Source organism: Camponotus floridanus, unplaced genomic scaffold (genome assembly GCF_003227725.1).
Source record: "Camponotus floridanus strain SB8 unplaced genomic scaffold, Cflo_v7.5 scaffold80, whole genome shotgun sequence".
Taxonomy (NCBI): Eukaryota; Metazoa; Arthropoda; class Insecta; order Hymenoptera; family Formicidae; genus Camponotus; species Camponotus floridanus.
Window position 1 is genome coordinate 78,289 of NW_020229850.1, and position 25,892 is coordinate 104,180.

Here is a 25,892-nt window from a genome sequence, read left to right on the forward strand (position 1 = left end):
TTTTTATAACGTGTTTGTTTTTTTTTTAGAAATATTTATAATTGAATTATGTATTATAGATCTCAATTTTGCTTTGAATTACACATTACTATATTTTACTAATTATTGCATTATTATTACAAAGATTACATTATTTTTATCTTGCATTATAAATTCTGTGTGAATTCTGTACTTCTGTGAATGTGCGTTCTACACCAATGAAAAGTCACTATCGCGATACGGAGGATGAGATGAGAATAAAGTCGACCGCTTCGACGAACCTCTCAGTATATCGAAAATGGCGGCTAAGAGTGGTGGTCACGATGAGTGGCTTTCTGTAATGAAACCAATATTAGCAACCTCACCGCGCTCGTTTAATAAGAATGACATAATTGACCTGGTTAAGAGCATCGTTAAAAGGTAGGTAATAATTCGTCAGGCTCGAACACCCATGTTAAATCGCTCTATCTTCAATAGTGCAAAAATACGTTGCAATACCCTTTGATGACAATACAATATAATATGGATGTCTATCACTCGGATTGAACTCGTCCGTTTTTATTTGTTCGCTTGTACAGTCTTTTCTTGTTTTACAGCGAAAATAAATTCGTCTCTCACGAGGATCAATATGATATCTTTTATACGGCGGTCGCTGCTCTGTCGGCAGATTGCATTAGTGGTTGCGCAAATACATGTAAGTAATACCGCGCATTTGTATGTGATTATAGAAAAATATTTTTAAATGATTTTTAAATGATACGCATGTACGACCTCAAATTTAGCTAAACGAATGAGCATAAATATAGCAATTTTTTTCTTTCTTTTATTTTTTATTTTTTTATATATCCCTTGAGGAAATAATGGAATGACATTAGACTTTGTAACCTACCTACACACACACACAGACTTATTTATGTGTGCGAATTTTATACGTCAGGTCTTACGAAATAAATTTTTTACAGTTGCCAAAAGTCAAATATCTATCATTTGTCAAGCATGCAAAGTATTGCTTGCTTATCTTGTGGATAAACTGCCACAACAGCAAACACAAACAGATGTTGCACCAGTTTTGACCACAAAACAATTATTACTCCCAATAAGAGCATTATGTACGGGACAATCTTTACTTACATCTGCGGAGGAAATTGCTCTCATTTCTGTAATAAAAAATTCCAAAGTACCACCCCACGTAACGGTTTTGCCAGGTGGAAAAGAAAAAGAATCCTCCCAACAATCCTCTGTAAAAGAATCTGTACGATCTCGTTGTGATTTATCTACTAGTATCCTCGAGCAATTGACAATGCCATTGCAAGATTTCTCTTCATCTTCAATTCTTGCTAATGAAGTTTCTGCTGATAGCACAAGCAAAAATATAAATGCTGCTACAAACGAGACGCATTCTGACACTAAGGTTTGTACTTATGAAATATAAATGCTTTTCTACGATGTCAAATATTTTTGTTGTTTTGTATTTATATGTTATTATTTTTAATAAATTATATTCTTTTGTTACATTATATAATTCATTATTATATAAGATAAAGTATATTTATATGAATCAAATAAATTATAATAAGATTAGAAAATAAAAATCGAATATATTGCAGATGATATTTGTTGCAAACAATATAAGTACACTGCAGAATATGGGAGCAGGTGATACTTTGTTAGATATGTGTCTAAATCTTCCACATTTGTCGCGTTACACACGAAAATATCAAGCTTACTTATCGAAAAAAGGATTTAGTCTGCCAGCGAATGCGTCAGAAGCACATACAATAAGACACAGCCTACACTCGGTTGTTAGCGACATTAATATTGTACATAATGTGATATCTCTTCCAATACTTGAACCTTTGACACCACAAAAATTGGAAAAATTGTCACTGCTGACTATGTCTTGTCTATATTGTTCGATTGCAAATGCAACAGCATCAAGCATAGTTGGCATAACAAATGCAGTATCTCCTAAATGTAGCACAAATACTGCAACAAGCAATCAAGCTAATCAGAATGCAAAAACTACTGATGAAGAGTATGATACTTTGGCAATTACAGTTGTTGAAAAAAGTCTAGAAATATTTGGACAAGTATCAAACGTTATCAAAAATAGCACGCGTGCAGGAGGACATGTAAGTATTTTCTATAAGTCTATTTGTTACTTTAGATATTATACACAAAAAATTTATTTATTAATTATATAACATTGTAATTTTGAATATTTACAATTGTGTGTTATATTAATTATGCGTTAATTGTGTGTTATGTTAATTATTTTAAAGTCTTAGTATATAAAATTTTATAAAAAAATTCTTTGATTTTATATATATTTATGTGATTATATTTTATTTATAGATTCTGCAAAATCATTTACTTATTGGAGTATGGCTTCTGGTTGCTGGATTGCAAGCACAATTAACTGTGAGCAGTTTTAGCGCTGCAGATAAAGGGAAAGAGGAAAAGGGAAAATCGCCTAGTAAGGCTCGTGATGGAGGGGGACGTGTAAATCTTATGAAAGTGTAATTATTACATGTTTTATGTATATAATATCATATTTTAAAGATTTGATTATATATATTTTTTATAAACTATTTAATTTTATATATAATTAAAATTTTTATACGTACATGCATACATACATATATACATACATATTATATATGTATGTATGTATGTATGTATATATGTATGTATGTATGTATGTACGTATATATGTATATATGTATGTATATATGTATAAAAATTTTAATTATATATATAAAATTAAAATTTTAAAATATCAAATATGTATGCATATATAGAAATAAGCAAAAATATCTATGTATATATAATGTATAGGCAACAAGGATTTGGCGTATTATCAGTAGCATTAGCATCGCATGCATTAAATTTAATGAGTGCACTTCTCGAAGATGTATCTATTGAAGCTAATTCAGATGTAGTCGCGGCAGTTCCTGAACCTGCGCCATTAGATATTTTGTCTACTGCTACAGCATTACAAAGAGCAGTAACATTTCTGCAAGCAGTGCCATTAAATCATCTCTTATTTTATTTGGCTACTATTAGTTATAGAAAGGTAAAAGGATTATTTTATAAACGTCTATATTAATTTTAAAAAAACTAATAATAGCTTATTACTCATGTACATTTTTTTCTTGTTCCAGGCTTGTACATTGAAAAGAGTACAGAAGCACCCTTTAGAAGGAGATGCATTAAGTCAATCTGATTCTACTACATATTACGAAGATCTTTTGAGTTGTTCAGAGAACTCTACTGATGAGGGTAATATTACATATCCATCTAACATATATATTGTATATACTTATACGCATTTAGTTTTAATATTTAATAAGTACATTAGTTATATGAAAAATATATTTGTTTAGGATATGTTTGTATATGCTTCAAAAATTTAGATAATCTTTTTTTTACTGTACAATTTTGTTTTTATTATACAATGTTATTTTTATTATATAATTATCAATAATGAGAACATATCAATGCTATTTTAAAAAATGTGTCATAATTTTTGTAGAATATTTAAAAAATTAGTTTTTGCCATATAATTAATGCATGAAAATTAATTTTGAAGCAAGTTGTGTGATATACAGTGGTATGTAATATGCACTCTTGAATGCAGCTTCAAAGTGTTCACGCTGACATTTACATACCAATAATTATATTAATGTAACGGTATGTGTTCACTCTATATGTATAGAACAAACTGTTATGTCAGTAGAGGAGGACAGCGAGCCCATCTTGGGACTATGGTTTGAAGAAACCCTTGCTCCATCAGACGAAACTTCAACAAATACTAATAAAGAAACAAATAATGAAGCAAGTGCAGAACGTACTACCGCTACCACCATTGTTCCTGACAACAGAGAACCACATGGTGTATGTTTTCAAGTATAATTATTTTGTCAAATTAATGATATTTATCTATATAAATCTATAATATATTTATAATTACTGAATAATAATCTGATATATTTATATTTATAATAGCTATAAATTAGATATAACAAATCTTAATAATCTTTTTCTTTTTTTTTACAGTACATTTCACTCGCGACAAAAATATTCCAATTTATGAATAAGCACTTGATTGGTAGCAGAAGTACTTATGTTCGAGAATATGTAGTAAATGGCTTAGTTGAGCAACAAATGGTTATATTGGCGGCAATTATAAGAGATCTAGATCACGAAACAGCTAGAACAGAAACGGGTGAATTTTTATGTAATTACTATGTGTGCACATTATATTAAAACTTACGTTATACTTGTAACTTATATATTAAAACATTTGTTGTATCATACATTTTTCATTTTACTTATTCATCATATTCTACATTAAAAGAATAATATTGTAACACAAAATTGTTAATTTTTAGGTACAATTTCTGCATTTTATGGTGCTACGCTAGGCGCTATGTATTCGGATTTTTCTCAAGCCTTAAGTCGTTATACTCATAATTTACTTGCATGGAATACACTAAGTGAATCTCTCCAGAATATTTTACTGCAACATTTGGGTGTAAATCCTTGGTCTGTAGAGGTTTTCAACAGTTCAACTACATGGCCTCTTCAAGTATATCCACGAACTCTCAGTGTACTTGCACAGGTACTTTATGATTATCTAAATTAATAATATTGCATTAGTTTTCTGCAAATACTTTTTCAATGTTAAAAATAATCTAGCATATATATTATTTTTTTAAAAACTTTTATGATTAGGTATTGCTGTTGAAACCTCAATTAGAAAGAGAAGCTGCGTGTATTAGTATATGGCATCGATTAGTAACAACTATGGTTGAAAATGTGTGCAATCCTCAAACAACATATGAAGCTGAAAATGAAGGTAAACTATGAATATTTCTTAAATTATTAAAACTATATCTATATGTTTATAAATATTTTTCTTCAAAACCATAAGATACATTTTTCATTTTCGTAATTGGCTTATTATTTATTTATATTTGCTTATTTGATATATATAATTACACAATTTTATTGCTGAATTCTCAATATGTTTTATATAAATTCACAATATTTTATTCTTTATTGATGTAACAATAACATTAATATATGTTCACAGATTTAAATGTCGAACATGCCCAACTGGTACTTTTTCTATTCCATTCTCTAAATTTAATGCAAAAGAAATCTGTGCTACTTGTAACGGGAAGCGGCGCAGTACGTTGTAGCGAAGCTGTTAAAATGCCCATGAAAGATTCTCAACTGTTACACTTATCCCGATTATTACTCTTACTCGAATATATGATGAAGCATTTGTATGATGCACATCCAACATTACTTGAACAAGTAAGATACCTATTATAGCATATCTACATATAATTTTTAAACTGCATTTGATAATTCTTTAATGTCATTACTTTATATTGGAATGTTAATTATTAAAATAAATTAAAAAATATTGTCGCATTTTATTTAAAAATAAATACGACAATATTTTAACTTTTTTAATAATTTATCATTTGCAATATCTTACTATTATGTGATTTTGTAATGACATCAATTTATTAAATGCTAGAGTAAAATTATTATCCAGTTTAACTGATGTAGCAAGATACCAGGGCCACCAGTGTGAAAGTGCCACCTGAGTGGTAGTAAACGTCTTGTATATTTTTATTATCTTAATCATGATACTTTTAATTCTTCCTCAAAGTACAATCATAATTATTTATATTTATATATCTTTTTTTTTTAAATCTAGGTACAATGGAATCTATTCTCTGCTACAAGTTTAGTATGTGATACCAAAGATGGAAATAAACAGACTGCCAGAGCTTTTACTCCTTGGGTAGAAATAGAAGATAATTATCGTAAATATGGTTCACAAGATGAATTTTCAATGAAACCACGTTTTTATAATTTATCAAGGACAGATTTTAATAATCAAGATGCACCAAAGCTGGATGGATTAGTATGTACTATATATGAATCAATTAATTATTGTAAAAAAACGTGAATTATTTTTTTTATACAAAAGTATCTATTTTTGTAAAAATTACATTAGTTTGACTAACATTAATTATTTATTTTGATTTATAACAAGATTTATATATGCATTTAATAATTTTTGTAGCAGAAAGAAATCTAAAATATATTAACAAAATTTTATCTCATTTAAAAATTTCTTTTTTGGTGCACGTTTTTATGATTAAATCTTTAATTTTTTTTATTTATAATCTTTTTATTTTATTTTTACAGGCCTGTAACTTTATTTTGGGCACACCAGATAAAATGAAATATCCTCTTTTGGTTGATGCATTGATCGACATTCTAAATGTACTTAATCAAACTGATATGCATAGAAAAAGCAGTGCTGAAAATAAGGAGAAAATTACATTTACTGGCTTATGCGCAATTCAATACTGCTTTTCCATATGTTGGGAATTATTACTAATGCTACCTCCCTCGACTCCTTATATGAATAAATTAGCTCTCGGTGAGGAAATACCGGCTGGACCCATGTTACTTCATTCATTAATATGGGGCCCGAGAGCCGCATATAAAACTTTTACTGGTTGGATGAAGGATTGTTTAGTGAAGCAAGGAATGTATACGCAATATGCCGAAAATTTATTAAAGACAGTGTCATCTACTGTAAACTCTCTCAAGTACGATGTTACCCTTGCTAAGAATTGTATCGTTTCGCTCAAACCTGAATATAACGCCACTGACAAAATAATGCCGAGAGCGTCGTTGCCAAAACTCGGTTCTTTGTGTATACTAGCTGCAGTTGTAGGAAAGTTACAAGTTCTTATGGATGAGAGTATATCGAAAAATTCTGCCGAAAACATCGAGACTTCCAAGAGTACGCAGAATACAGATTCCGCACCTTCAAATAGAAATAAAATGATAATTGAAATTCTACCGCATATCTTATCATTGACAGATGCTATCTTATTGTCATGTCGGTCCAACATATTATATCATACATTCGAATCTACTGAGGAAGATGGAAAATATGGTATACGGGACTATTTGATCCTGGATAATATCTTATCAATGGCAGGTGCAAATTGGGGAACGGAATCGTCATTAGTTTCATTTCTGCCAAGCTGCATTAAATCTGCACTAGATAAATGGAAAAGTATCGCATTCGCTCCTGTTCCTTGGAACACGTACGCGAATGATATAATACCAGCGGAAAGTTACATCTTTACTACAGTCAATTATCATGTCAGTTCTCTATCAGAACATCCAACATTTTCCATCAATCCATCCTTGAAGAACCTGCTTTATTGTTTGGTTTCGTTTATGATGGAATATATCACTTCTGCAACAGTTCCGGAACAACAATCCGACATACATTCTCAAGCCGTGGACATTCTTGTTTCATTATCAATGGACGCTCGTACTGACTACCTTCGAGAAATGGCTACTAACACTCTGGCCAAATTATTAGGACAAGATAATGATAATGAAGCACGACTTTTACGCGAACATCTGTTTGTGTTAAATCATACGTATAATTTGATAATCGAATATACCGACAATGCAGATGGATCTATTAGCATTGTTATCGATGAAGAGATCTTGAAACAGTGTATAAAATATTGGGAGCGATTACTAGAAAAACCTCTCGGATGTAAAGCCTTAGATTTATTCTTCGCTCCCGATACAAGTCATAGTCTTGTATCTATTTTGTTGTCTATAACATCGCCACAGGCTTCACCGCAGTTTAGCACGTATATTTTACACTTTTTCAATGCATTATTCAGAACAACCGAAAAAACGACGAATGATGGGTCATTGGATCGTCTATGCAATTCAGTGGCCAATTTCGCTAATGTCGAGAGTGAGAAACTACAGACGTGGTTGAGACATGTTATATTGGGAGCGACGAATGTACCGACAAGCGTTTCCGCAACAAATATACCAACATCCACCGCCGGCGCTACAAATACATTGGTAACTGTTTCTGGGACTTCGGAAGATGGTCAGAAATCGGACGAAAGAAATAACGCATCTAATAATGAACAAACCCAATGGGCGATTTCTGAAGGTTCTGGCAGCAATCAACCTGCCGTTAGTAACGACGAGCAGCATTCGAACCACGAAAATAGCCGTTTCTTGCGGGCGCTTACAAATTACATAGTAAAGGATAAAAGCAACGTCAGTACAAATGTCTCGATAACCATTCTTCAAGCTCTTATACCGTTAGCGTATCACATCCTTTCTCCTACCATCGAAGGAAATCGGTTCTCCGAATTGATGCATATTATGTCTACGTTAGCTGACGCTGGCGCGGAAAAAGGACACACATTACTGTTCAAAGCTACCACTGAATGGGTTGAGCTTTGTAAGGAGCAAATAATGAATAAAGATCCGCAAACTTTTGACAAACCATCATCGCCATACATCGAAGCAGGTTGTTGTATGTTGAACTATATAGCCGATATAGTAGGCGCAATCTGTCCGCAACAGGCGCTGTCCCAGGATCGAGCCACTAGTCCACCGTGGGAAGGTGCTGTACCGAACAACAGCGACTTAAACGACAGCGATTGGGTGGACGAGATTCCGCATGAGGACGATGACAGTGCGGTCGAGGATTCGGACGAAGACAGTCTCTGCAATAAACTGTGCACCTTTACGATCACGCAGAAAGAATTTATGAATCAGCACTGGTATCACTGTCACACGTGTAACATGGTCGATGGTGTCGGTGTTTGCACGGTTTGTGCTCGAGTCTGTCATCGTGGTCACGACGTCACGTATGCCAAGTATGGAAATTTCTTCTGCGATTGCGGCGCCAAGGATGATGGATCGTGTCAGGCGTTGACAAAACGTAGCCCGCAAAGTTCGGAGCATCAAACAACCAGTAATATACCATACAGTAACGTTGGTGCTCCCACAGAAAGCAATCTGCTTCTAACGAGTAGTCTACGCCGACGAGCATCTAGTCCTGTACATAATTCGTACGATAAGCATGAAAGAAGCGGACGCGACACTCAGAGACAAGTGTATTTGAGTAAGCAATTGGAGTCTTCGAAGGATTGGATATATTCTCAACTGTGTAAGAGTGGATTAGTATCTTCGTTGGTGGATCTAACACGTGCTTTGGTACCCGCGGTGGATGCATCTTGTCAACGCTATTCTCCAGTTGGTTGCCACGCGCGAGCTCAGTTGGCATTGAAACATTTACATTCGCTCGATAAAAAATACGAGCATACGGATCAGCTTATGTTGCCGACTCTGGGATCTCAAGAGGGTGCGTTTGAAAACGTTAGAATGAATTATTCGGGTGATCAAGGTCAAACGATTCGACAACTGTTATCCGCTCATATGATACGACGTGTCGCTATGTGTTGTCTATCGTCTCCGCATGGAAAGCGACAGCATTTAGCTGTTTCGCACGAGAAGGGTAAGATTACAGTGTTGCAGCTTAGCGCACTGTTGAAACAAGCTGATTCTTCCAAAAGAAAATTAACTCTGACGAGGCTCGCTTCAGCTCCGGTACCTTTCACCGTCCTCTCGGTTACCGGAAATCAATGGAACGAAGATTTCTTGGCTGTTTGTGGTTTTAAGGATTGTCACGTACTTACATTTAACAGTTCCGGCACAGTGTCTGATCATCTGGTTTTACATCCTCAGCTCGAGAGTGGAAATTTCATCATTAAAGCGCTGTGGCTTCCCGGTGCGCAGACGCAGTTGGCACTGGTCACCGCTGACTTTGTCAAAATTTATGACTTGGGAAAGGACGCTCTAAGTCCGCAGTATTACTTCCTCGTGCCCACGGGAAAGATAAGAGATTGTACGTTTATGCATGCGGAAGACGGTACGTTCCACATGTTACTCATGTCTTCCGCCGGATATATTTATAGCCAGGTGATGGATGAGGAGAGTCAGGCCAAGCACGGTGCTTTCTATGTTACAAATACATTAGATGTTTATCACCCAGAAATAAAGGATAATGGTCAAGTGGGCGGAGGAGGAGTTTCCATCTACTATTCGCATGCTCTTCAGCTCCTATTCTTCAGTTATGCCTGCGGCAAGAGCTTTATAGCGCCACTGAAACACATGGACTCCGATATTACCGTCGTATTTCAGATTAATCTCGCCAGTAACAAAACGAATGGAAATAAATCTAACAATAATCAGCCGCAACCGTTGTGTCAATGGAGCGAGGTAGCGAATCATCCCGGATTGGTTTGTTCCATCTTGCAAACTAGTAATAATCCGGTGATACTGATGATCAAACCTGATACGATCATGATACAAGAGATCAAAATCGTGCCCGCGAAAGCAAAGATTATGGATATGGTTGCCATCCGACATCCCAGTTCGAACGCTGAACATCGTACGACTTTGATATTACTGTGCGAAGACGGAAGTCTGAGAATCTACATGGCCAGTATGGAACAAACTGGATTTTGGATGTCGTCCACCGTACAACCGATTAGCACTAATTCCGGTATTAAACCGGCGCGGAAAAAGAAGGCTAATAAGATGGGAAAACCCTCGGGTTCTATCACGTTTCCCATTGACTTCTTCGAACATTGTCAAGTGATGAATGACGTCGAATTCGGTGGCAACGATTTATTGCAGATCTATAATGTCGCGCAGATCAAGCATCGTTTAAATACTACCGGAATGTATGTAGTTTCCACAAAAGCTATGGGCTTTAATGTAGAAGTTACGAATAATGACGCGATTTTAGTAATGACGGGAATACGAGTACTCTTTGGCAACCAGGACATTCAAAGGGCACCTCTGTACGTTGAGGTAAGTAAAGATATGTTTATTTCACTACACACACACACACACACATATATATAAATTTATAAATATATATTAATTTTAATGATTTCAATTTTGTCTTTGTAAAGATATTTGGCAGAAGTATTCGGACTACTTTAACTAGAAGCCGTTGGTTTGATATCCCTTTAACAAGAGAAGAAAGTCTCCAAGCTGATAAAAAACTAACAATCACTTTTGGACCGTCACAAGATCCAGAAGGTGTTATTATGGTCGATTCAATAAAAATGTTAGTACAATTGTAATATTATTTTAAAAATAGAATCGTAATAATCGTTTTAACAAATAAAAGCATCTAATTTAATGTTAAAATTTTTCATTTTTATGTAGATACGGTAAGACCAAGGATGCATTTGGATGGCCTGAAGAGATAGAAGAGATTCAATCTTGTCAACCAACGTCCGCTCCAATCACGACAATCAATAACGAGGCTGATAATACCATTGTTTCTCCTGCACCATTGTCCTCTCTCGATAAGTACGTTAATAGAACATTAATTTTGTATGAAGTATACCTAGTATAAATTAATTATTTTATAAAGAAAATATTCTTTAATCCATGTATATATTGTATCAGAATGACAAAGGATAGTTCGGTTAACATAGAAAGGTAAGAGCATATTATAATTTTCTTATTGTAAAACATAAGTAGAGGGGAATATTAAATTCGACAATTGGTGTTTTATATCGATTAATACTTTATAAAAACTTACAATGATGTTTTACGAGAGAGAAAGAAAGATTTATTTTTGAATGACGTGAAACAAATTTTCTGCTAATAATTTATCTAAAATTTAATGTTATTTTTCATAATAAATAATTTTCGATTGTATCATCAATTGTCAACTAATTACTTAGTTCATATAACAACATGATAATTAACATAATGTATGTAATAATAATCAATAAATGTATGTATTTATTGCAAGAATGTAATTAATGAATATAATTAATAATTTTGCGAAATTCTCTTTTTAGGATGATAGCCAGCGTCCTCGAAGTGTTAGAGTCTTCGTTCATCTTATCCTCACACGATGACAACAAATCCTCGCTGAAAGCCACAGCGATCGATGTCGCATCTCGATTGTTAATATTACCTACACCACCATCTGTGCAAATGCATACGACAGCTTTGTTAGCTGCTCTTCACAGCACTAAACAAGCTTATCATTTCCATAAGGTATATAAAAATCGATTATTCATTACATTCATCAATGATTATATATGTTATGCATCTTTCACACATTGTTTTTGCAGGATCATGCATTATTATCACACGTTCTTGAATCCCTGAAGTCAATGAGGGAAGCTAATGACCCGGCGGATATCGATGCGGAGAACTTTTACAGACTTGTGCTCATCGTTCGTGCCATTGCTGTTTCTCGCCCGCACAATCTTGCAAAGTTTGCCGAACAATACGCGAATAAGTCAATCGACGAAAGTAGCGGTAAGTATACTTTTCGATTATTGATGTTTTTTAAGATTCAAGATGAACAAGTACTAACGCTAAAGTTCATTTTTATCTAGTTCCCGTTTTTGAGAAAGATCGCCTGGAAGCTCGTTCGTGCACCAAGGCGGATGGAAATCAACATTTGGTCATTCAATTGATGGAAATATTGTGGTCCTTGCATACGGCATATCCTAAGAATATGGCACTCGCTCCAGTAGTCGTGCCAGGACTCACTCACGCTGAAGGGACGGTTCATGCAATCGTAGAAATTGTTCACGCTTTCGCGATATGTGACGTTGAAAATAATACGCCGATAGCCGCTAAACTATATCTACAGTTGTTACTGTCCTCAGACACCACTATCAGTTTTAGCGCCAAGCATGCGATAATCAGAGTGCTTAGACCTAGATACAGACGTAGGAGAGTATACATACCGAGTCCGCCAAACTGCAGTACTCCAGGTACAGAAATAGAGCATGATACTTTGAAGTTATCGAAGCAAAAAAGATAGCAGACATTCGATTATTATTTTTTATTTATATCATGGTTGTTTTTTTTTCTTTGTCTGCAGGTGTAGTTGCTGAAACTGAAGAAAAATCCACTTCAGCTCCATCTCAAGCATCTCAAGATGCGGTGGAGCGCGATGTAGAACAGCATTTTGACATCGAGGCTGTAGAAGCGGTAGACAGAGTGGTGGATATGCTTGGCGCCGCTGAAAGCAATCAGAATTCAGCTGCCGCGAGAGTGGTTAATCATCATCCGCTGGAAGCGTTGCTCGGCGCGGGTAACTTCCCGCAATTGCTCGATGTGCCGCCAGATGCTGACGACGAGGCAATGGTGGAACTCGCGATAGCCCTGAGTTTACAGGACCATGAAGGAGGTCACGCTGATTTGCAAGCATTGCGACAAGGATTCCAGCAAAGCTTTCCCAATTTGCAGGGTATACAGAGTCTTCAGAATCTAAGCGGCTCCGCGTTACAAAGCTTGCAGAACTTAGCGGCGCAGGGATTGGTCCAAGTTCCGAATGTCGCTCAGGTAATGCACTCTTCTTTAATCATGACTTATCTTTACTATTCGAATTTTGTTTGATTTTTAGTGTAATTAAATGTAATTAATATGTAATTAAAATTCGAAATTTCGTTTTATTCGAATTAGAACCAAGAAGCAGGACATTATTCCGACACGACCGCCTCTGCGGGCGGTTCTGACGATGAGGGATCAACCGCCGCCACTGATGGTAGTACTCTTCGAACATCTCCCGCCGAGCAAGTGAGTTAGCATTTATAGCATACGTATTTTAGCCTTGGCACTTATACTATTCATCGAAAGTATGTGGACGTGGATCAACAGAGTCTTAGTACTTGCACATATACGTAGTAACGCTTGGGACACATTTTATGTTAGGGTGGTAGTGGTGGTAGCAAGGGTAGCGAGAGCGGTGGAAGCGATAGCGGAGGCAGCGCCGTTGACAGCATGACAGGGGAGCATAATGTTTCCGGCAGGAGCTCCGCATACGGAGACAATGCTCCCGACAATGCTATGCCTCCGATTGGAATTGGGGTCAATCAAGCGCCACGCTCTGAAACTAATACTCTAGATGTTCCCACAACTTTCACTGTAAGTTCCGTGTACCTTTGTAGTACAGGTTTACGTAGCAGACTTACATATGTTCTTGAAAGCAGGAGAAGCGACGCCAGCGACTGGACTATATTCGCGATTTCAACATATCGACTTATTGTTACGTCGACAGAAATTTACTTCCATTCATGTAATAACGTTCAATGTAATAACGTACTTTCTTCTTGTTTGTTTCATTCGATATCATTCATCGTTATTGTCTTGAAATTCATTATAGTCTGTTCTGCTATTGGTGGAATTGTAGTTGATTATGAAATTCTGATAACTAATTTTGTATGTGAAAGATAAAATCTATAACTCTTTACTCTGGTAGTTTAAATTTGTACTAAATTCTTCTCGCATGTTTAATGCATATAAAAGTTTCTAGATTTTTCTTATAAAGAGCTAATAGTATTGATTTGAAAATCACTCATAGACATATATACCGTATATATTACAGAAACGTCATTAAATTTGTGAGTTTTAATTTCTTATCTATCATCATTCTATTATGTTTTATAAATTAATCGTAATCATATAATCGAAAGGGGCAATTTTTTGTGGATAGTGATTACATATTATAATTATTAATCTTATACTTAAATCATTTAAGTCTAAAATATTTTAAATATTAAAATTCAACATTATGTATTATATGTACATATGTTACATATAATTTTGTTTTGTTTTTTTAGAAAATTAAATATAATTTTTTATTAAAATTATTTTATTAACATTATTTATTTATATTGTCATAGAAAAATGTCATTTTTCAAAGATTTATGATATCTAATATTCTTTGATAAGATAAAATAGATATTATTGTTAATATAAAAATAGATATTACTATTTTTTTGTATTCAAGTCGAGAATGAATATAATGTAACTATTTTAATCTTAACTTACTTTATTAAATTGTCAATCATTAAAGACTTAGGCCTCCGTTCTCAAAAGTTGCCTTTAATCCACACTGCCACAAAAACGAAGAAACATAAGATTGAGCATACAAATATCTCATAAAACATTTTTATTAAACGTGCTACAAGACTTCGTTGAATCCCATTAGTCGTTGGAGTCTGAATGGGGTACAATGTAATAAATATTTGTAATATTTTGATACTAGCTTTTGTGTGTAAAATATCTCAAAGTCTTCAGAAGTTCCTTTTTGTTTGTTAACTGAACATGTTTAATTAAAAATGATAAAAATTAATAATATAATAATAATTATTATACAGAGCTAATTATTTAAAATGTACAAAAAGGATCGAGAATTGATTTAAATATAACTCCCCATTGAAGCTCCGAAGTTTAAGTAATTTTGCCTGGAACTCTAATAGAGTTAGTATATCATTCATGATCTTATCAAAAAGACTATGACTGAATATTGCGCATGCATTAATAATATCTTTATACATTTTCATTCAAAATATATGCATTATTAATGCATATCTATTTTATCGATTTTCGTCTATAAAACTGATGAATAGAATTTCAGGAGTTCCTCGAAATGCGAAACTAATTTATAATAAACAATATAAATATACTTTCATGAATATATTCATGAATTATTGTTTGTCGCATCATATTAGACTACTGAGCAAGAAGAAGGCACCGAGCAAGAACAGGGTGTTGAGCAAGAAAGTGATACGACTGGCGAAATTACCATAAAACTACATGCTATACGACTTTCACTGTTGGATAGATTTACACAATTTGTGCCCAATCTAATAAACGTTCGAGGAGTACTTGCTATTCCATTTATGCAGGTACTTTTTTGCATTATTACAAGTCAAATACCAGAAAAATATTATTAAGCATAAAAGTAATCTTAAAACTATTGTTTTCTATCAGGTTGTGTTAATGTTAACCGCTGACCTTGATGGGCAAGACGAGAGAGATAAAGCTTGTGTGGAACGTTTGTTGCAAATGCTCGTGAAAGAACTCGAGATGGATAAGCCTGATACGAGCAATATATGCGAGCGTAGCAATAAGAGGGAAGTCCACTTGGTTATTATGCGTTTACTAAGTAAGTGACTATAATTATCTATTTCAGTTTTATATATCAAATATATATTATACACGTCCCGATATTTTCTTAGGTGTTCTTATGTCTCGCTCGAAATACGCTACAAAGACTTCTTCGGATAACCCGAATTTTGTATCCCAAACTACTGCTGCGATATTGAGCAAAGCCGGTATTATTGACTACTGCTTAACGTTACTGCAAGCCTTACTCGATTATTGGAAGACGTAAGTTTACGGCATGCTAATGTTAATTATATTGATAGTATAAAATTTATAAATATTTTACGAATATGTCTTGTCTTCAGTACCAATACAGACGAATCTGGTACTATGATCGGAGGCCAGTTACTGAAGGAACATCTTACTGCATCGCCTCCCGATATGTCACCCTTCTTCCTGCGTCAATACGTCAAAGGTCATGCTGGCGATGTATTCGAACCTTATCCTCAATTATTGACAGAAATGGTACTACGATTGCCGTATCAGGTGCATAAGTATGCGGAAAGTACCGTGGTACAACCTGCATTTGAACAGGTAATTGCTGTACAATAATTCTTTTATAAACGTTTTTTTTTCTTTTCTGTAGATGTTTTTTTTTGTTGTTTGTAAAAATAAATAATAAATTGTTCCTTCTTTCAATCTGTGCAGCCATGGTATTTCTATCTTTGCGAATATATGATGTCTTATCAAACACCATTCGTTAGACGACAAGTACGTAAATTACTACTCTTTATTTGTGGGAACAAGGAAAAGTACAGACAATTGCGAGATCTCCACGCTCTCATATCTCACGTGCAGGTGATTATATCATATAAAATATAAAAATATTTTTGAAAAAAATAATGGTATAAATTAAATTTGAATTATATATTAAATTTTTCTGTTGTTATGTAGTCTGTACAACAATGTTGCACCACTGGTGGATACGATCCGTCACACACACGTCCGCATTCCATCAATCTGCCTTATGATTCGTTGGTGGAACTGATCGAACATCTCAAGTGCTGTGTGGAAATCGCCACCAGTCGCACAGGAAACTGGCAACGATTTTGCTTAAAACAAAATACTGTTCTATCGTACTTGTTCGCCATATCGACACTCTTGGATGAAGGCGTGAGCCCTACGGTGCTCCAATTATTACAATGCGCTATTTGTTCAAATAATAAGTCTAAAGAAACTAAAGATACTAAAATAAAGGTAAATATAATGAAAAGTATAATATAAATCTCATCAAATCATATTACTAAAAAGTGAATATTTTATGTTTCTTTTTAATGCATGTATTATAATATTTATATAAATTTAAATCAGGAATCTAAATCGACGACTGGCACAAAAGAGAGACGTGAACGCGAAAAATCGGAAGATTCTGATACAGAGGCTAAATTCGAAGAAGCACAATGTTTAACTCTGGTCGAACAAATTCAAAAACAAGTGCACCCTACATTACTAATGAAGTTTATACAAACTTTCCTTCTTGAAACGAATAATACAAACGTTCGTTGGCAAGCGCATTCTCTTATACTAGCAATTTACAAGTGAGTTATATTAATTTTATCTATTTTTAATAAAATTAATTTTTACTTTAGTTTTTAAACAAAATAAGATAATAATAATAGATTGATATAAAATACAATGTATGTGTGTGTGCGTATTATAATATAAAATATATTTAAAATTTTTCAGAAACTGTGGGCCGACAGATCAGGAAGTCTTATTGGACCTTTTATGGCGCTTATGGCCTCTGCTCCCAGCTTATGGCAGAAAAGCGGCGCAATTTGTAGATTTACTTGGTTATTTCTGTCTGAAAACGCCACATGCTGGAAAGAAGATGCACACATATATGGAGCAGGCAGTTGCAGTTTTACACGCGCAGAATCAGTTGCTCGCGCGACATCCTAACGCGAATCTTTACGTAAATCTCGCGCAATTCGTTGAACTAGACGGCTATTATTTGGAGAGTGAACCTTGTCTCGTATGCAATAATCCAGAGGTACCAATGGCAACAATTAAGTTATCGTCGATTAAGGTAGATTCCAAATTTACGACGACGACGCAGATTGTAAAATTGGTCGGCAGTCATACCATTAGCCGCATCACCCTACGTATAGGGGATCTAAAGAGAACGAAGATGGTTCGTACAATCAATGTCTATTACAACAATCGATCTGTGCAAGCAGTCGTAGAATTGAAGAATAAACCGGCAATGTGGCACAAGGCGAAGAAGATCACTCTTGCTCAGGGACAGACGGAGGTCAAGATGGAATTCCCATTGCCGATAGTCGCCTGCAACCTCATGATCGAGTACGCCGATTTCTACGAGAATATTCAAGCTTCGTCCGAAACGTTGCAGTGTCCGCGATGTTCCGCCAGCGTGCCGGCGAATCCCGGCATTTGTGCAAATTGCGGTGAAAATGTATTCCAATGCCACAAGTGCCGGGCGATCAATTACGATGAAAAGGATCCATTCTTATGCCACGCTTGCGGATTCTGCAAATACGCCAAGTTTGATTATACTCTCACTGGAAGGCCATGTTGTGCCGTTGATCCCATCGAGAATGACGACGATCGAAAGAAAACAGTGGCGACTATCAATACTTTATTGGAGAAGGCGGATAGAGTGTACAAGACTCTGATATCCAACAAACCAACGTTGGAAATGCTCCTCGTTAAAATATCCGAACATCGTTTGGATCGAGGATTAGAGGATGGTATACAGGTGTCCGGTAGTACCCAAGTGAATAGAGCGATTCAGTTACTGGCACAGAGATATTGTGGCGAATGCAAGACTTCCTTCGAGGAGCTCAGTAAGATTATTCAACGTGTCCTAGCCTGTCGTAGGGAGCTCGTTGCCTATGATAGAAATCAACGAGGTGGTCAGAGTAGCTCGCAATCGTCGTCGTATGGTACATCCAGCATGAACGATAGTGTTACGAAGGATGAAACAATAGTTTTGCCAGTCGGACGTTGTTATGGTTGCGCGTCTGCCGCTACAGAACATTGTTTGACATTATTGCGCGCATTAGCCACCAACAGTGTAGCCAGAGACGTTCTATGTAAACAAGGCCTGATCCAAGAGCTCGTGGAGCATAATTTGCGAAAGGGTACAGTACAGATGCAGGAGGAAGTGCGGCAATTATTGTGTCTTGTTACGAGAGATAACGCGCAATCAACCAAGGAGATATGTTCGCTCCTAACTAGTCGAATTACCTTGACGCTTCGTGGACGAGTCGCTACTCCGGATCTTTCGGTCGCCGTACGACACGAGATGGCTCTTCTCGCGGCGCTTGTACAAAAAGAGGATTCATGCTGGGAACAAAAGTTGCGATGCGTTATGCAACTATTTCTAACTGCTTGTAAAGAGTCGAAGAGTCCCGTTGTAATGGAGAGTATTATACTGCCGTGTCTGAAAATTCTGCAAGGTCTCATTAAACCAGATCAACCGGTTTCTAAGAAAAACAAAGTAAGTGCTCAATTAACTGTAGCTCTTTTCTTTCCTATTTTTATGATATATCTTGATGTTCGATATATATATATATATATATATATATATATATATATATATATAATTTTATAATTTTATGATATATAAATTTATATATAATATGATTTTACGATATATATAATGTTAATTTTAGGATAAAACCATCGAGTCTCTGGCGACAGTGCAACCACCGGAAGGCATCAGTATTGATGTGAGTAAATGGATCACTGGCGATCCCAAGCATTCGTATTCCGAGTGGCTTCGCCGTATGCCAGCTAAGAAAACGGAACCGTCTACAACAGCAAAATCTCTTAAAAAGGTTTGTACATAAAACATAACATTCATAACAAGAGTAAAATATTATAATAATTAAAATGTGAAAGATATATGTGTTTGATTAATATAAATCAAAATAAAAAGAAAAGAAGAACATAAAACGAGCAAATAAGACCGTAAATCAGTAAATCGTATATCTATTATGCTTGCAAATGATTATTGAAACTAAAAATGTTTCAAGATTCTCTTTAATATAATATAAATGATAGTTGAAATGCATGGGACTATTAAACCACGAAAAAATAATCATTATTAATTATAAATTATGTAAAAAATATGTGTTCAATACATTTCACACATAATAAGAGATAGTAAAAAAACTAAAATTGTTTCATGATTTATTCTTTGTTCCAGGAGGAAACTCGAGTATTATATCTTATGGAAAAGTATGGACATAGGTGGCATCAGCGCTGTTTGAGGCATCAAGGCGTTCAACCATTGAAACTATCTGATGGTGCCTGGTTAAAGGAAGTTCTCTTTAATCCCAGTTCTCGATTGGCACGGCAAGTTGCTTGTAACATGATCGAGAGTCTGTGCCAAGGTACGGAGAGGAAGAAGGAAGTTCTAGTCTTGCTGACCTGTTACTTGGAAGAATTACGTACCGCCGGTGAAAGCAGCACCGAATTTCTTACTTTATATCAGAGTTTAATCAGACAGTCACCTTGGAAACAATTCCTGGCAGTACGCGGTGTAATGACTTTATTGGCGGATTTATTGACCCGGGAAATAGAGGAATTGCATCGGCTTGAAGAAACTACTTTAACTAGTGATCTTGCTCAGGGATATTCGTTGAAGATGCTTACAGAACTTTTGGCAACTTTCTTGGAACAAGAAAATATCAAACAACAATATAAAGGTCGATTGGTTGGCGCAGTACTCAATGGCTATTTGTCGCTTAGAAGACTGGTAGTTCAACGGACTAGATTGATCGATGATACGCAAGAAAAATTATTAGAACTCTTAGAAGAAATGACCACTGGTAACAATTTTTAAGACTTTCTTAAATATTTTCAATAAGTATTATATATGCATACATGATAATACACTTATTTAATATGCATCAGGCACCGAAGAGGAGACGAAGGCATTCATGGCAATTTGCGTTGAAACAATACAAAAGCAGAATCCTCAAGATGTTCGCACTCCAGTATTTATATTTGAAAGATTGTGTTCGATTATTTATCCAGAAGAAAATGATATAGGCGAATTTTTCTTGACTCTTGAAAAGGATCCACAGCAGGAAGATTTCTTGCAAGTAAGTCTATATATTCATTTCCATAAGATTTTCATATCTATTATATTTAGAAAAAAGATACAATCTTTCTTACATTTGTACAGGGAAGAATGTTAGGAAATCCCTATAGCAGTTTGGAACCTGGTCTAGGTCCACTTATGAGAGATGTTAAAAATAAAATTTGTCAAGATTGTGAGTTAGTTGCACTTTTAGAAGACGATAACGGGATGGAACTTCTTGTCAACAACAAAATCATCAGTCTGGATCTTCCTGTCAAGGAGGTGAGAATTGATTAGTTTTTGATGCAAGACTAAAAGTGATTTTCAATATTATACAAATGCTATTTATGCGATTTTAGAAAATTATAATATTCCTGTGAAATATAATTCTATATTTTCTTTTATTTAGATTTATAAAAAGATTTGGGTATTGGAGGGTGGCGAATGCGACGCCATGCGCGTAGTATATCGTATGCGCGGTCTTCTTGGTGATGCGACCGAAGAATTCGTCGAAACTTTAAACGCCAATAGTGAACAGGAAGTGAATAACGAAGAAGTTTACAAAATGGCAAATGTATTGGCCGACTGCGGCGGTCTTCAAGTCATGTTGGACAGATTGGCGGCAATACATGACGTCAATCGCGCAAGACCTCTTCTTCAAGTGCTATTGAAATTATTCAGATTGTGCGTGAAGGTCAAAAAGAATCAAGAAGTTTTGAGCAAACCCGAATTGAAAGCAGTAACTGTATTTTTGGATGTTCTTCAGCGTTGTCTCGCCACGGAATCGGAAAATTCTCAAGCGAAGATTACCGAACAATTATTGGACGTAAGCATTATAGCGAAGAAGGCTTTTGTTCGCGTGTTATAAACGATATCATAAGGTAAATGTTTTACATCGATTTCAGATTATGGAAACGATATTGGCGAATGCTGCATCGCAACCATTCAGTGCATTCGAGGCATTTTCGCGGACTCTTGGTGGCCCGGAACATATCAAGGCACTCTTATCGTGCACGCAATCTACAGCAGTCAGACAAAGCGCTGGCGTACTCGCGCATCTCGCGAGAGTCTTGGCAGCATTGACTTATGGCAATAAGGAAAAAATGGCGCTCTTGTGCGATTATTTCAAACCTGTATTGAACTTTTATAAATTCGATTTCGAGCATACGCCCGAAGACGAACAAAAGCTAGAACTGTTCTGTATACTCACTCAAGGCATCGAACGAAATGCGATTGGCAATACACTGAAAGATTATATCATAAGCATGGGTATAGTGAAAGATGCTTTTGAGTATATCACCGTAAGTAAAGATCATAATCATGACACAAATATGTAAAATTTATATTTTTAATTAGCTTTTTTTTTTGCTTTAGGTGCACGCGCCATGTGTTAAACCCACGCTATTACGCACAGATAGCGACGAGCTGAAAGAATTCATATCTAAACCAGCTCTGAAATATATTCTACGGTTCCTCACAGGATTAGCTACGGATCATGAACCAACTCAGGTAATATAAGCAATCTGTATATTTTATCTTTTTTATTAAAGTGTTATAATCATTAAATTCTAATACGATATATTGTTTTACTTATTCTGTTGCAGTTAACGGTCTCGCAAGTTACTATTAGTATAATTCATAGACTGGAACAAGTGTCTTCGAATGAACACGTTGGCTCGCTAGCAGAGAATTTGTTGGAAGCGTTATGTACGAATAAGCAAGTAGCTGAACTTATCGAAGAAGCTCGCCAACACACGCGCAGTGAGAAAAAGCGCTTAGCTATGGCGATGCGAGAGAGACAACTGGGTGCGCTTGGTATGCAAACGAATGATAAAGGACAGGTAACAGCTAGTGGAACGATTCTTCAGCAAATGGAAGATCTGGGTGATGAGACTGGATTGGTCTGCGTTATCTGTCGGGAAGGATACAAGTTTAAACCAAACATGGTAATCTTCTATTCGTTTCATTACTTGACAAAATGCCTTCAAATCAAAGCAAAGCAAATACATAATTTTTGCAAATTTCAAATCAATTTTCACCATGAAAATATTGATTAATTATTTTTTTGCACATTTTTCTTATCTTTTTTTACTGATCTTTCATTCCTTATCATTGTTTTGTTACAGGTCTTAGGCGTTTACACATTCACGAAACGCTGCAACGTAGAAGAATTCGAGACAAAGCAACGAAAAACCGTAGGCTACACGACCGTCACGCATTTCAACGTAGTTCATGTGGACTGTCATATGTCCGCAGTGCGTTTGGCGCGCGCCAGAGATGAATGGGAAAGCGCAGCACTACAAAACGCTAATACGAAATGCAACGGATTGCTGCCATTATGGGGTCCGCAAGTCCCGGAGTCTGCATTCGCTAGCTGTCTAGCTAGACACAATACTTATTTGCAAGAGTGTACCAGTCACCGTGATATATCCTATTCGTCTACCGTTCACGACTTGAAATTACTTCTTCTACGATTCGCTCAAGAGAAGAGTTTCCACGAGGACACTGGCGGTGGAGGTCCCCAATCCAATATGCATATAGTACCGTATTTGATACACATGGCTTTATATGTCGTTAATACGTGAGTATAATGATTTTGATAGTGTATTATAAATTGAACACAAAAAAATCAGAGTTCTTGCTGATCATAAAATTAGAAATAAAAGAAAAAAAGATAATTTTTTACTAACAACTATGCTATCGTTTTTATAAATTAATTATTTATTTGCAGAACACGATCGGGAGCTAGAGAGGACAAAGCCTTAATGACATATTTGGAAGTTCCACCAGGTTCAGCGTGGCTCGATAATAGTTACGAAGCAGAGGGCCCATTGTATCAGTGTGTTCTTTCACTGCTCTTTTTCACGCCTGCTCGTTGGAAATCACATAGACTTACGCATCTCAATCGGTTACTCATTCTCGCGCATCAACGTTATGTATCCCCCTCGGCCACCACAAAGACCATCATGGAACCAACCGCCAAGGACTACGCTGTTTATAAAAGCACTTTAGTCTTCTTCGGTTTAGTAGATTGTATTTACGGAAACTTCTTCAAGGTTTGTTTAAAGCACAGCTTTAATCATTTTTAATTACTATGCGCATACATTGATAGCAATTATATATATATTTTTTTAAATAATTACAGAAAGTAAATGTTTTATCCGATGACCAGTGGCCTTCGGTTTTGGCTGAATACATTAGGCATAATGACGAAGCTATGTTAAAAGCCTCAGAACGCGTGCTTTCGTCATATCGTGATGAATTATTACCGTGCGCATCATTTGAAGAATTTTGCGATATTGTTGGTAAGTTTGTAAGAAACTGAAGAAATCGAAAGATCTAATATTATAATCCGATCAAAACATTAAAAATAAATATTTCATTCCAGGCTTATTAGAAGATATAAGAAATCCTTCTACGTATATTGATGATATCCTGCGACGTCTTGCTTGAAGAATTGGAAATTCTCTTTATGTAGTTTACTGGCATTGATGTATCGGCGAATCGGTTTTTCTCTCATAATCAATATAATAATTTCCATCAAAAGTTTTTATATCGAAAAGATTTCAATGTTCAATGCTTCATATGTTAAAGAAAGTTGTTTCAATGTGATATATTCTTAATACATGGGACTATTTTATGAAAATTGCGTTATATGACATTTTATGAGAGATACAAGATTATAAATTACTCTTTATTGCCGCTATAAATCTTTACTAGTAGATAGATATATATATATATATGTACATTGAAATAATTTGTGCTTTAATAAAATGCATCTAAAAAATATTCGAATATCATTCTTTTACTGTAAAAAAATTTTTTAATTATAATGATATTGTTATATATATTTTTTGTAATTATTAGGATATAGTAGGGATCGACTTAATGGGAAAATACAAAATCTTGTACTAACAATTTTTTTACTACCATTAATGCAATAGCAAATACTGTTACAATATATCATGTAGGAATGGTGAACGATCGGTCATTTGTGTAAATGTTTCTCTTCGCTCGCTATTACAATAACTATACTTATATTCTTTATACGATTAATAGAGCTATTGCTAAGGTATATAAACGGTTAACACACTATTGTCTATGAATATAGCCTCCGTTTTCCCGAAAAATTGTTTTCGCGTCTATCAATTTTAATTTTTCGTAATATAAAAGATTCTTTAATATTAAATTCTTATTCACTTAATCGCGAAGAACGAGCGATATTACTTTTTGGCAGTGAAATCGGTCTCTCGTGAAATGTAGAAAAAAGTATGAAAATGTCAAATACAAATTTATGTCTACTCAATTTATTAGTAAAATGCAAATATGCTTGCAGTAAATAAAAAAAACGTACGATTTATAAAAGTTAAATAAATCTAACGTATCGTGTTATATAAAATGTGATTATTAATATCCCCGATGTTGAAGCTTCATCACGGCATAGTAAACAATCATCTAAATAATATAACAGTATATTGTCAGCAATACGTGCGTTTTACTTATTACATTTGTTTAACTCTTCAATTTTTCGTTCTTTTATTGCAAACTGCAAACTAAATTTCCGGCATCGAATTAGTTAGGGTACACTTTACAAGCATTTGTATCGCCTTATGTCGTATGTGTACGTATAATTTTTAATATTTCCTTTTATCTTGTACATACTTCGTCTCGGATTAACACGAGCAATATTCGTCATTTCATCAGCCTCTTCCATATAAAGTCGCGAATATAGTTCAAGGTATCAACTTAATACTACTTATACTGGCAAGCTACTGTATATATGCATTACGTCTATTCATATCAGTGTGTTACATTAAACGATCTACTTTGAATAAATTACTTTAAGGCTACTTTCTTAGCTCATCATCGATTTATCATAATTTACTCAAGAAATTATCGTACCCTTCGAACGGGTTTAATGTACAAACGTGAAATTCGTCGCGCGAACCGATCAGATTTAAAAGCTATTTAACAAGATGAC

At 35.0% G+C, this 25,892-nt stretch overlaps 1 protein-coding gene across 7 annotated transcripts; it reads left to right on the plus strand.

Annotated features, from left to right (window-relative positions):
- Window positions 1–260: 260 nt before the first annotated feature.
- On the plus strand, window positions 261–24,657 carry LOC105257568 (E3 ubiquitin-protein ligase UBR4). 7 transcript variants are annotated; one of them, XM_025414458.1, is made up of 43 exons: window positions 261–399; window positions 576–673; window positions 942–1,390; window positions 1,587–2,111; window positions 2,335–2,498; window positions 2,818–3,055; window positions 3,144–3,261; window positions 3,716–3,876; window positions 4,039–4,219; window positions 4,374–4,603; window positions 4,717–4,840; window positions 5,078–5,304; window positions 5,717–5,926; window positions 6,214–10,734; window positions 10,839–10,996; window positions 11,098–11,244; window positions 11,344–11,376; window positions 11,745–11,946; window positions 12,024–12,213; window positions 12,294–12,677; window positions 12,788–13,251; window positions 13,372–13,485; window positions 13,621–13,833; window positions 15,423–15,599; window positions 15,685–15,859; window positions 15,933–16,083; window positions 16,164–16,392; window positions 16,507–16,656; window positions 16,753–17,055; window positions 17,170–17,396; window positions 17,545–19,321; window positions 19,497–19,661; window positions 20,033–20,657; window positions 20,743–20,933; window positions 21,017–21,193; window positions 21,321–21,737; window positions 21,817–22,212; window positions 22,286–22,420; window positions 22,516–22,857; window positions 23,038–23,492; window positions 23,643–23,967; window positions 24,057–24,216; window positions 24,300–24,657. In XM_025414458.1, the coding sequence occupies exons 1-43, from the start codon at window positions 278–280 to the stop codon at window positions 24,362–24,364; spliced, it is 15,915 nt and encodes a 5,304-aa protein (XP_025270243.1). In that variant the 5' UTR covers window positions 261–277; the 3' UTR covers window positions 24,365–24,657. The 7 variants fall into 7 exon arrangements, with proteins under 7 accessions (XP_025270243.1, XP_025270245.1, XP_025270244.1 ...); XM_025414460.1 differs by having other exon boundaries at window positions 4,039–4,207; XM_025414459.1 differs by having other exon boundaries at window positions 3,719–3,876.
- Window positions 24,658–25,892: the final 1,235 nt, after the last annotated feature.